A 12349-nucleotide genomic window follows, 5' to 3' on the forward strand; every position below is an offset into this window, starting at 1 on the left:
GCAGAGTAAAGAGCTTCATTTTTCTGTGCAGGGGAGGCTGCGTGTGGGGCTGTCTGGCAGCTCTGGGGCACCTGCTCCAGAGTGGGAAAAGCAAAGCAGGCTGTGGAGGAGTTGGGATGGCTTTGAAGCATTCCTTGGAATAAGTTTTTGTGTTGGGCAGAGTAAAGAGCTTCATTTTTCTGTGCAGAGGAGGCTGCAGGTTGTGGTTGGAGCGTGTGGGGCTGTCTGGCAGCTCTGGGGCTCGGTGACAGTGCCATGAATCACCTGTTCTCAGGTGCTGAGGTGGAGGTGACACCCTCCAGCTGCAGCATCTCCCAGTCAGAACGTGGCTGCAGCCCTGAGCTCAGCTCAGAGCCCCCGGCAGTGCAGGCAGAGCCCTGAGCTCAGCTCAGAGCCCCCAGCAGTGCAGCACAGCCCCGAGCTCAGCTCAGAGCCCCCAGCAGTGCAGGAATGTGACTTTTGCCAGGCCACCTCTGCTCTGCTGGGAGGGAGGCAGCAGAACAGAGCCTTCCCCAGGGCTGCTGTGTGGCTTGTGTCCCTTCTGTGCCCATGGTCCCAGCTGAGGGCTCAGCAGCCCTGTTTCTACTCAGAGTGAAATGATTTGAGAAGTTCCTGAGTGTGTTTCCCCCCTTTTCACCCTGTTTTCCTGTTGTCTCTCTCTCCTGTGTGCTGAAGTGTTTAATGGGGATATTCCAGGAGGACCTGGGTGAACTCTTGGAGGCTGAAAATGTGGTTTCAAGACCAGGATGTCATCTGGGCTGGCTCAGTGAGGAGCCAACCCCTTCCCTTCATTTGGCTTCTGTTGTTTGCCACCAGCTGCTCCACAGTGGGATATCCACCCCCTGCTCTCAGAGGGCAGCAGGCAGCTTTTACACATTTCCCTCCCTCCTGAGCAGCACTGGAATGGGATTTTCCTCCCTCCCAGGCCCCTTGAAGAGGAAGGAAGCTGCCTGCAGGTGTTTGCACTCACCAGGAGGCTCTGGCTGAGACCTGCCTTGTGAAGCTCTGCCTGGTTTTGTTACCTCCCAGGACAGGGTTGGGTAGGAAACTCAACCTCCCACCCACCTTTTATCTTCCTGAAGTGATTTATTCCCTTCTAGGTGGAGGCTGCAATGGCCTGTATGACCAACAGCCAGCACTGTGGTTTGGCATCTTGTAGTGACTTGTGCTCCTTCCCTGCTCACAGGGGCAGGGAATTTCTGTCCAAGCCCGTTCCTTCCCCGAGCTGTGCCCACTGTGGTTCCTGCTGGCAGCAGAGGGAAGCTGCTCCTCAAAGCAGAGCAGCTGCCTCCTGCCACAAGTTTGGAATTTTTCTGTAGTGCCAGTTATCAGCTGGCTAAACTAGGACACTCTCAGGTAGTGTTTTCCCCCTTCCTTGATGATTAAATCAAACACAAAAAGATGTTTTGCAGCCTTATTTAACGGAGCTGTCTGAGGATCTAAAAATACCGGCGGGGTTGGGGCAGGTCACCTGCAGGGGGGTTGAAACCTGGCTTTGTTCTCCTCCTTAGCAGAATTTTCTCAGTAATTGCTCTGCTTGCAACACCTGGCCAGCTTGGCAGAGGTGGAGGCCAGCCTCGGGCAGACTGACACGCTCAGACCCGGCCGTGTCGGTGCCGAACGCGTCCCTCTGCCCGTGGGTGACTCCATGGCTGACTGCAGGTGTGGAAAGGCAGGGAGCAGCCCAGGGAGGCTCCCTGCTGCTTGTGGGGCTGGGCAGGGCCTTCTCCTGGCAGGAATGTGGCCCTGCTGGCCAGCCCTGCCCTGCCCCTGCCTCGGGGCTCTGGGCTCGGGGCTCAGCTCCCCCAGGATCGCCCGGGCTGTGCCACTGCTGCTCCAGTGCCCGCAGGTTTGGCCTGATCCCTGCCTGCATCCAGGAGTGCCTTGCTGTGGAATTGCTGTGGAATTGCTGTGGAATCCGTGGGTTTTACCCTCACAAGTGGTTTTTTGCCAGCTGAGGTGGTTGAAATGAGCGATGAGCGCCCTGCGCCGGATCCACGGCCTGCTGTGGGTGTGCTGCTGGTTACAGCAAAATACTCCTGGTGCTTTGCTTTTCTCATGGGTTATCCATGGTGGCTCTGCTTTTCTCTGCCTCTTGATTCCCAAGTCATCCTCAGATGGAGTCACACACTCCCTCCCTGCTTTACAGATCTGTATTTGGAACACTGAAATTAAATGCGTGCCCGGACAGGCTCAAACTCCGACCTCCAAACTGAGATTGGTTTTCATTTTATTAAAAACTTTGTGTTTTTTACTTTTGTCTCCTACTTTTCAAGGAAATAGACAGACGGTTGGAAAAGAAGCTGAAGATCACACAGAAGGAAAGGTAAAATCCTGATTTTCCTGAGGTGCTGTTGGACAGCCGAGGGCCTGGGGAGTGGGAGCAGTGGGGAAACAGCTTCAGACTGAGCCGGGGGCGCTGGGTTGGGGTTGAGAACCAGGGAATCCCTGTGTCCATGCCACTAGGTGGCCCTTCGGAGCCGCGGCAGGGCAGCAGAAAGCTGAGAGTGCTCTGATTTCAGAGCTGGCTCCTCCAGACTGGATGAAGCTCCAGCTTGGGGGATGTGAGAAAGAGGGGAAGAAAGGGTGAGTCAGGTAATCCCAGCTCCTGGCCCTGGACTGACTCGCCGTGTCTTGCATCAGGGAGAATTTCTTTTCCTGCTTCCTTTGGGCCTGGGCAGGGCTGTGTTATTCTCTCCTACCAGAAAAGTTTTTAATCACTGCTGACAAGTCCTTTGTTGTTGGATTTTTTTCCCCTTTGATTATTAGAGAGTCATGGGATTTATCCTCTGGGAGTTCCATGCAGAAAAGGGACTGTAAAACATTCAGGTGTTGAGCTGCAGCTGAGGCTGGCTCTGAGGAGTGAAATGGCACGGTTGGAGTGACAGCTGGGTGTCCTGGTGAGAGGGGCCCTAGAAATCCTTGCAGGGAATGAAATCAAGGTGCTTATACCAGTATCTTTGAATAGAAATGCTAAAGCTTTACCCAGTGTCTGTTCCCTTTCCTTCAGTAGAATTTAATGGTGTCACACACAGCAGGGACTGATTTTTCTGTCTCTTTGTGAGCTAATCCACTGCTCCAGTTTAGAGTTACCACTATAACGAGGCCTTTAGTTATTCCAGGCTGCTCTTAATCACAGGAGGGCCATCCAAGCACGAGGAATTCACACCCCGTGGAAAACAAGCACCAACCCCGTGTTTTTCTTCCCAACAGCAGAAAGTCCAAATCTCCTCCCAAAGTGCCCATCGTGATCCAGGACGACAGCCTTCCCGCGGGGCCGCCGCCGCAGATCCGCATCCTGAAGCGGCCCACGAGCAACGGCGTGCTCAGCAGCCCGCACTCGGCCAGCCGCCCCGCCTTCCCCGTCAAATCGCTGGCGCAGCGCGAGGCCGAGTACGCCGAGGCCAGGAAACGCATCCTGGGCAGCGCCAGCCCCGAGGAGGAGCAGGAGAAGCCCATCCTGGACAGGTGGGAGCAGCCCCGTGGGCCTGGGGAGTTCCTGCCTGGTGCTGGTGGGGGTGGAGCTGGGCTGGCACACAGAGAGGAGGGCTCTGTTAGAGCCTCAGCTCTGTGGGAGTGAGGGAAGTGCCTGGTCAGGCCATAAACCATGGAGTCATTGAGGTTGGAAGAGCCCTCCAGGATCACAGAGTCGAGCCATTGACTGGCACTGCTGTGTTCCCCACTAAATGTGTCCCCAGGTGCCACATCCGTGTGCCTTTGGAACACTTCAGGGGATCCAGGGGCAGCCACAGCTTCTCTGGGAGACCTGTGCCAGGCAGGAACTCTTCCCAATATCCAATCCATCCCTGCCCTCTGGCAGTGGGAATCCATTCCCCCAGGCTCTTGTCCAGGGTCCCTCTATCTTTCCTGTTGGCCCCTTCAGGCACTGGAAGGCCACAGTTAGGTCACCCCAGAGGTTCTCTGTTCTAGGCTGAACAGTCCCAATTCCCCCAGCCTTTCCTCACAGCAGAGCTGCTCCAGCCCTCTGATCACCTTGGCAGGCTCCTTTGGACTGGTTCCATGTCCTTCCTGTGCTGGGGACCTCAGAGCATTCCCGTGACAGCATTCCCGTGGTGCAGGGGTTTCCCCAAGGGACGCAGAGTTCCACACCTCATTCGCATGTCCCTGCTCCTGGTGTCTCAGCAGGCCCCAGCAGTGCCCCGAAGGCTCAGCTGTCCCCCTCTGTCCCCACAGGCTCATTGGTGTCCCCTTAGGCTTACCTGTGTCCCCTCTGTCCCTGCAAGCCCCAGCAGTGCCCCGCAGGCTCAGTTGTGTCCCCACAGGCTCAGCTGTCCCCCTCTGTCCCCGCAGGCCCCAGCAGTGCCCTCCAGGCTCATGTCCCCCTCTGTCCCCGCAGGCTCATGTCCCTTCTGTCCCCTCAGGCTCAGCTGTCCCCCTCTGTCCCCACAGGCTCATGTCTCCTCTGTCCCCTCAGGCTCGTGTCCCCCTGTGTCCCCCCCAGGATCATGTCCCCTGTGTCCCTGCAGGCTCAGCTGTCCCCCTCTGTCCCCACAGGCTCATGTCTCCTCTGTCCCCTCAGGCTCGTGTCCCCCTGTGTCCCCACAGGCTCGTGTCCCCCTGTGTCCCCTCAGGCTCACGTCCCCTGTGTCCCCTCAGGCTCATGTCCCCCTGTGTCCCCTCAGGCTCAGCTGTCCCCCTGTGTCCCCTCAGGCTCCTGTCCCTGTGTCCCCGCAGGCTCGTGTCCCTGTGTCCCCTCAGGCTCGTGTCCCCTGTGTCCCCTCAGGCTCGTGTCCCCCTGTGTCCCCTCAGGCTCGTGTCCCCCTCTGTCCCTTCAGGCTCAGCTGTTCCCGTGTCCCCTCAGGCTCATCTGTCCCCCTGTGTCCCCTCAGGCTCGGGTCCCCCTGTGTCCCCTCAGGCTCGGGTCCCCCTGTGTCCCCGCAGGCTCATGTCCCCTGTGTCCCCGCAGGCTCATGTCCCCTGTGTCCCCGCAGGCTCGTGTCCCCTCAGGCTCACGTCCCCCTCTGTCCCCGCAGGCTCATGTCCCCTGTGTCCCCTCAGGCTCCTGTCCCTGTGTCCCCTCAGGCTCCTGTCCCTGTGTCCCCTCAGGCTCATGTCCCGTGTCCCCGCAGGCCGCCGCGGATCTCGCAGCCCGAGGACAGCCGGCAGCCCAACAATGTGATCCGGCAGCCGCTGGGCCCCGATGGCTCGCAGGGCTTCAAGCAGCGCAGATAGAGGCGGAGGCGCCGTTCCGCCGGCACGGACACACGGACCCGGGCCAGGGGACCTCCCGGGGTGATTTGCACTGTGACCCTTTTGCTCTGCCCACTGTGACCTTCAGCCCCACGCACTGTGACCTCCCCTCTCCACCCACTGTGAGCGGCCACCGCGGCAGGGCTGTCCCCGCGGCCGGGGGACACGAGGGGCCGTGCCGGACTCGGCCGGGCGCAGGGAGTCGTGCGTGTCCCGCTCGGGTCGGAGCGAGCGCCAGCAATAACGTTTGTTGTACACGAAACCTGGCATTTAAGGAAAAAAAAAAAAAAAAAAAGGTGGGAAGCCTCCCCAGCCGCGCATGTTGCCCTCATCACTTCCAGAACGAGTTCTGTTTCCAAGGATTTTAGGTTCTTTTATTTGGTTTTCTGTTTGTTTTCTGTATCTTGGATCGGCGGAGTGCGTGGGAAGGGTTTGAGCCGTTTGTTTGAATCCAGAGAGGTAGCTGAGTGTTCCGAAGGGAATTCCAATGGATTTCCATGAATGTGATGGCTTGGGGATGACAAGCTCATGCTTCTCCTTCTCCATTTCCACTGCCATGGAAGCGAGCTCCTGGATGCCCCCAGGTACCTCAGAGCTGGACCCAGTTCACATCCTGCTCCTGTTAAAGCTTGGCTCCGATTCCCTGCTGGCTTTGAGGAGAAGCTTAAAACACATCCTTTTTGGGTTCTTTTGTGTTTGGGGAGACGGGAATGCAGAGTGACCCCGTGCAAATGCCTGCTGCCCGGCCGTGGAGGGCCGGGCGGTGAAGAATTAGGGAGATGTGAGGAGGAGGAAGAGGAGGAAGAGGAGCGGCTCCGGCGCCGCTGCGGCCGTGACATCGGGCAGTGGGATATCCCGAGGGGCCGGCCCGGCGGCGCGGGGACGGTACGAGCTCTCCTGGGATGGCAGAACCGGGAACCAGACCAGCCTTGGGGAAAGCCTGGATGATCCCCCCATCTCCCTGGAGGCGGCAAGGCTTCAGGGAAGGGATTGTCCTGCTCTGGCTCCCGGGAAGAGGACGGGGAGGCTGCTGCTCCCCAGGAATGGAGATGTTTCCCTCTGGATGAAGCTGAGGATCACTCAGTATCAAGGGATTGGATGAACACTAAATGCTCTTCCTGGAGGGCCAGGACCTGGAGAGCCAGGTGCTTCCCAAGGGATTCCTGCATCTGGGTGCTGCCTTCAGCAGGTTCGAGGGGGAACGAGCTAATCTTGATGTGCACGAAAAGCCCTGTGTGGAAATGAGGCTGGAATCCCACAGAAAGGGGAAAACAGAAACTACCTGTGTATCCAACCCCCGGAACCTTCATGAGCTCCTCGCAGCTGGTTCCGGGTGGGGCGGGATTCCCTCGGGATTCCTCCTGGGATCCTGGGGACTTTTGGGGGATCTCACTCATCCCCCTCAGCCTGGGGGCCGGGATGAGCTCCAGGAGGGAGCGGGAGGGAGAAGGCCGTCAGCAATAACTGTAGTCACTGCGCCTTTCCTTAATTGTTCCTAAAAATAGCATCGAATAGCCAAAAACCTCCCAGATCCGCCGGATTTCTGGTGCGGCCGCTCGGTGCCGCATCGCTGCCGGCACCGAAATCCCCTTTTCCAGCACTGAAATCTCCTTCCCCGGCTGCTCCTGCTGCGTCCCGGCGCCGGGACACGGTGCCCAGGACACAGGACACGGTGCCCAGGACACAGGACACGTCCCGCCCGCGGGCAGGGCTCGGCGGCGTTCCTGAGGGAAGCGCCTTCATCCCGAGGAGGGGGAGGATGGACGCGGCACCCGCGTGTTTCCGCCCCGAAACAAATAAAAACAAAACAAAAACGTGCGCCGGAAAGAAAACGTTTTATAAATTGTATTTTAAATAAATGTCTTTAAACTTTTCACGGCTTTATGGCTCCCTCCTTTCATCCCCAGGTCTGCCAGGGGCGGTTTTGTGGTGGCAGATGTGTCAAAATCCGCCAGGAAGGTAAAATCTGGGAGTTTTTCCCATAATTTCACCCAAAACCAGGGGATTTTACTCAGTTTTTAGGGTGGTTGAGAGGAGTGGTCCGAGGAGGGTGGGAAGGGCAGTGCTCCAAGGGAAGATGTGGATCCCAAGTGTGGATGTGAGCGCTGCCTGTCCCTGGAGCAGAAAAGCAAATCAGTTAATTGAACTCATTTAATCTGATGTGATTATTTTGTTTCTCCGTGCTGGGCTCCCCCCTGGGTGTTGTGCTCCATAATGTCCAGAGAAGGTGCTGGAAGCTCTTGGGGTGAGGAATCTGGGAGCCCTGGCAGATCCCACAGCCCCCAGCTCCCTGGGAATTCTGATGATTTGAAACTATTTATTTATAATAGAATGTAAACATACAATATTAATAGAATATAAAAATATAAATAGAATATAAAAATATAAATAAATAGAGAATAAACGTATATGTAATATATTAGACAACCCAGTAATATGTAATATTATACAACCCAGTATCTAATACATATACTTAACATACCGTATCTATCTTACAGAACCTACAATGCTATAATATATAGTATATAATGCTATAATATAAATTAATAGAAATAGTAGAGCCCATGATTTGATTTATAAAATTTCCTGATTTATAAAAGCAGTGAAACCTGTGAGTTTGGTGGCTCGGAGCCCAGACCCGGCTCCAGTTCCCGCATCGAACTGGGACCAGTTCCCGCAGCACCCTCCACCGGTCCTCCCGCGCGCTAGGGGGCGCCGCGAATGCGGAAGCGCCTCTCTCCGGCGGGCCCCGCCCGCTCCTGGGCGGCCGCGGTGGCAGCAGCAAGGCACCACCGAGGTACCATCGAGGCGGCGGCACAGAGCGGCGGCGGGGCCGCGATGGCGGCGGAGGCGGACGAGGAGTACGAGTCGGTGCTGTGCGTGAAGCCGGCGGTGCTCGTGTACCGGGTACCGCCGCGGGCCTCCAACCGCGGCTACAGGTGGGGCCCGCGCCCGCCCGCGGGGTGTCAGCGCCTCCTGGCGTGGGGGGGCTCGCCCCCTCCCTGTGGGGTTTGTGGGGTCCCCTCCTCAGGGGGTGTGAGGGGTTCGTGGCTCCCAGAGGTGTTCGGGGTCTCTCCCTCTCCGTGGGGCAGCAGGAACTGCCCCTCATGGGGTATCTCAGCCCTTCCGTGAGAAACCTCAGCCCCCGTGGGTTCTCCCCGAGGTGTCTGTGCCCCCATCCCCACCCTGTCTCCGTCCCCCGGTGTGTTTTGGGGTTCCCGCCCCGTCAGGGACCCCCAGCCCGAGCCCGTCCTGGCACGGCCGCTGTCCCCAGCGCAGCTCCGGCTCTGGACTCCGCGGAAAGGGAACCGAAACCTCCCGCGCAGCTCCCGCCTGCTCCCGCCCACCGCAGCGGCTGCTCTGGGGTGGAACGAGCCATCTTGTGACAAACGCCGCTCCCTCCTGACCCTGCAGCAGGCACAGAGCCCGGGGCACGGGGGGCTGGGGGCGGCACAGGGCTCACGCTCCCCTGCTGCTCCCCAGGGCCGCCGAGTGGCAGCTGGACCAGCCGGCCTGGAGCGGCCGCCTGCGCATCACGGCCAAGGGCAGCACGGCCTTCATCAAGCTGGAGGACAGGAGCTCGGGTGAGGGGCACCGCGGGGCTCCGGCCGAGCCGCGGCGCGGGCTGGGCCCGGCCTTACCCGGCCCCTTGCTGTGTTCCAGGCGAGCTCTTCGCCCAGGCTCCCGTGGAGCAGTTCCCCGGGATCGCTGTGGAGGGCGTGACGGACTCCAGCCGATACTTTGTCATCCGGATTGAAGATGGGAACGGTGCGTCCCGCACGCCCGCGGAGCCCTCGCTGCTCCTGCTCGGGGAGGATTCCTGCTTCCCATGGCGGAATGTTCCCTGCACGGGGGGGCAGAGGGAGGAGCTGCCTGCCTCCCACGGCTCTGACCTTGGCCAGGAACAAAAACACTGGAGCTGGGCTGCTCAGCCTTGGCAGGAGGATACAGGAGCCCCCCCCAACCCCTGCTGCCAGTTAATTAAAAAGCAATTTGTACTGAAGTTTAGATGCAGCCCAGGAAGTGAAACACCTGGAGATGCCTTTGGAGAAGGGAAGGCTCTGGGGTGACCTAATTGTGGCCTTCCAGTCCCTAAAGGGGCTCCAGGAGAGGACTGGGGACAAGGGATGGAGGGACAGGACACAAGGAATGGCTTCCCAGTGCCAGAGGGCAGGGCTGGATGGGATATTGGGAATTAGGAATTGTTCCCTGTGAGGGTGGGCAGGCCCTGGCACAGGTGCCCAGAGCAGCTGTGGCTGCCCCTGGATCCCTGGCAGTGCCCAAGGTTGGCAGGGGCTTGGAGCAGCCTGGGACAGTGGAAGGTGTTCCTGCCCTTGGAATGGGATGGGATTTACAGTCCTTCCAAACAAACCATTCTTGGATTCTGTGATCCCCAGTCCCATGGCTCAGTCTCCAGTGTCCCAGCTCCCTCTGGAGGCAGCGCCAGGCACGGGGCTGTGCAGGATGGAGCATCCCATTCCCATCCCCATCCCATCCCCATTCCCATCCCCATCCCATCCCCCATCCCATCTCCTGCTCCCTGCCAGGCCGCCGGGCGTTCATCGGGGTCGGCTTTGTGGACCGAGGGGATGCCTTTGACTTCAACGTGGCTCTCCAGGACCACTTCAAGTGAGTTTGTGCCTCTCCCTGTGTCCCCTCAGCTCTGTTTTCAGCAGGTCTCCTCCAGGAGAGGTGGAGAAGTGGGAGCTGGGCTGGGCAGCTGTGGTGGGAAGAGGAGGAAACTTGCAACTCTTCCTCTCTCCGGGATTTCCCAGCCTGGATCAGCAGTGTCCCAAACTGGGCTTCCCAAGTCCACAACCGGTGTCCAAATTCCCAGTCCACATTCCCTAGTTTACTTCCTCTGCTTCCTGTATCAGCTGTAAGGGGCTGCCCTGAGGGGCTGCTGCAGCTGCTGGGGGTGGTGGGGTTTTGGAATTTTGGGATTTTGCGGAGGGATGGATGGACATGATGCTGGTTGGGGCATCTGTGAGGTTGCTGCTGGGAATCATTCCCTGGGTGCTCCCTCAGGTGAGGTCCCAGCTCACACCGTGGTCTTTGCAGAGCTGCTGCCACAGAGGGATGGTCCTGAGCAGGATTGATTTGTCTGGGGGAGCCTGGGGCAGGCTGTGTCTCCTTTTCCATGGATTTAATTCCCACAGGTGGGTGAGGCAGCAGAGCGAGCTGGCCCGGCAGGCCCAGGACCTGGAGCAGGGACCCAAACTGGATCTGGGCTTCAAGGAGGGACAAACCATCAAACTCAACATTGCTGTGAGGGCCTTTCCCAGCTGATTCCAGCCTTTCCTTTGGGTGCCATGAGGAAGCAGCTCCTCCCTGAAATCCTTGTGCATGGGCTCAGGGCAGAGCCCGTGGGGATAACGCTGCCTGCAGGGATTTGCAGGGGTTGTGGTGCCATCAATTCCTGCTGCCAAAGCCAGGCCTGTGGGATCTGGGGTAAAATCCAGCCCTGCTGTGACCCCTTTGGATGCACCAGCAGTGCAGGATTTTATTCCCAAATTAAAACAATTTGGCTTCCAGGGTTTTCATGCTCTGGCTCTGGATTTAAATGCGATCCCACCCAAGCTTCCTGCTCTCTTTTCAGAACATGAAGAAAAAAGAAGGAGGGACAGGGAGCACCAGGCCACGTCCTGCAGGGCCTGGGGGCCTGAGTTTGCTCCCACCACCCCCTGGAGGAAAATCCAGCTCTGGGGAGCGCCCGGCCCCGCTCTCCACGCCTGCCCAGCTCCCAGGCACCCCCATCACAGGTCTGTGCTCACACAGAGCTCCTGGGGGCTGCTTCATCCATCAGAGGGGGGAGTCTGGGAGTCAGAGTGGGAAATCACTGCTGCTGTTGTGTTTTCTCTCTACCTGACTTTCTGACAGACTCCCTGCTGTCCTGGCCTCAGCCCACTGCTGCTCCTGCTACTGATGTCTGGGGAGACTTTGCCAAAGCTTCGGGGTGAGCAGCACAGGGATTTGGGGGGGATGTGGATGCCCCAAAACCGCCTGGTTTTGCTGGAATTCCCGCTGGGGTGGGGGCACTGCTCCATCCAGTCCCAGCTTTGGGGTTCAGAAGCAGCTCTGCCTCTGTGCTGCCAGTTCCCTGAGTTCGGGTCCATGGGAACTTCTTGCTCTGCTGCTCCAGGAGAGTTTTGGGGTGCTCCTGGATGATCCATTTACAGCGCAGTTTCCTGCCTGGATGCCTTTGCCATCTCTAAACACCCTTTCCCCCTGTTTTTCCCCTTCTCCAGGTCGACTTCCAGTCAGGCTCAGGGAAACACTGGCTGGGTTCAGTTCTGATCCCACCTTGATCCACCTTTCCCCTGTGGGTGCTGGGATCCTCAGGATTATGTGGGACCAAAGAAGCAGCCTCAGGACACCTCACTCCTGCCCTTAAACCCACCTGGCATTGGAATGCTGGAATAAGTGCTGGAAAGAAACAGCCACGTGCCTTAAAACACTCCACATCCAGGGCCTGCATCCTGGGAGACCTCAGAGGCTTCTCCTTTGGGAAAAACCATCATGTTCCTCCCTCTCCTTGATAAGGAGGGAGAGCTTGGCGTCTCCTCAGAGATTCCTCTGCCTTCTGCTCGTGCTTTTGGGTGGATCAGTCCTTCCCTGGGCGAGGAGCATCCTCCTGGAGCCATCTCACCTCCCAAATCCACACAAGCCTTTCCCTCCCAAGATGCCAAGCACCACCTGGATTTTCTTTCTGAGCACTTAACTGGGATGTGGGGAGCCTGATCCCGGCATTCCCCTGCTGAAATTCCTTACTGAAGTTTCTTACTCTGGGAAGTTTGTTTTACTCCTCTATTTTGAAGACACGATTTTTTACTCATTTCTATGGACATTTTATTAAGGACAGAATGGAGTCAGGCTCTTGGACAGAGCTGGGGTTGAGATTCCTCTTGAAACAAATAAATATTTTCTTACCTATTTATATTAAGGCTTTTCTGAGTACGAAATCCCACTTATTTTTATCCAACCCTTTGGATTTTCCTTTCCATTTCCAACTGGATGATGGGCATTTTGCTTTCAGAGCTTTCCCCTGGGCCTGGCAGCAAACCCAGGTGAGAATGTAACGCTTCTGAGTGAACAATAAAACAGTTTTGATGCCAGACTGGAATTTTTTTCCTCCCCT

General features: G+C 57.7%; 2 protein-coding genes across 2 annotated transcripts; both read left to right on the forward strand.

Annotated features, from left to right (window-relative positions):
- The first annotated feature begins 1975 nt into the window (after window positions 1–1975).
- On the forward strand, window positions 1976–7085 carry SZRD1 (SUZ RNA binding domain containing 1). The gene is made up of 4 exons (XM_039697459.1): window positions 1976–2011; window positions 2277–2326; window positions 3217–3468; window positions 5091–7085. The coding sequence occupies exons 1-4, from the start codon at window positions 1976–1978 to the stop codon at window positions 5191–5193; spliced, it is 441 nt and encodes a 146-aa protein (XP_039553393.1). The 3' UTR covers window positions 5194–7085.
- Window positions 7086–7783: 698 nt separating this feature from the next.
- NECAP2 (NECAP endocytosis associated 2) lies at window positions 7784–12326 on the forward strand. Its single transcript, XM_039697418.1, has 8 exons — window positions 7784–8150; window positions 8695–8795; window positions 8875–8979; window positions 9759–9840; window positions 10371–10479; window positions 10811–10973; window positions 11092–11167; window positions 11460–12326. Exons 1-8 carry the CDS (start codon window positions 7933–7935, stop codon window positions 11506–11508), a joined length of 903 nt encoding a protein of 300 aa, XP_039553352.1. The 5' UTR covers window positions 7784–7932; the 3' UTR covers window positions 11509–12326.
- Window positions 12327–12349: the final 23 nt, after the last annotated feature.

The sequence above is a fragment of the Passer montanus genome, unplaced genomic scaffold (genome assembly GCF_014805655.1).
Source record: "Passer montanus isolate IOZ18808 unplaced genomic scaffold, ASM1480565v1 scaffold118, whole genome shotgun sequence".
In the NCBI taxonomy this organism is placed as follows: domain Eukaryota; kingdom Metazoa; phylum Chordata; class Aves; order Passeriformes; family Passeridae; genus Passer; species Passer montanus.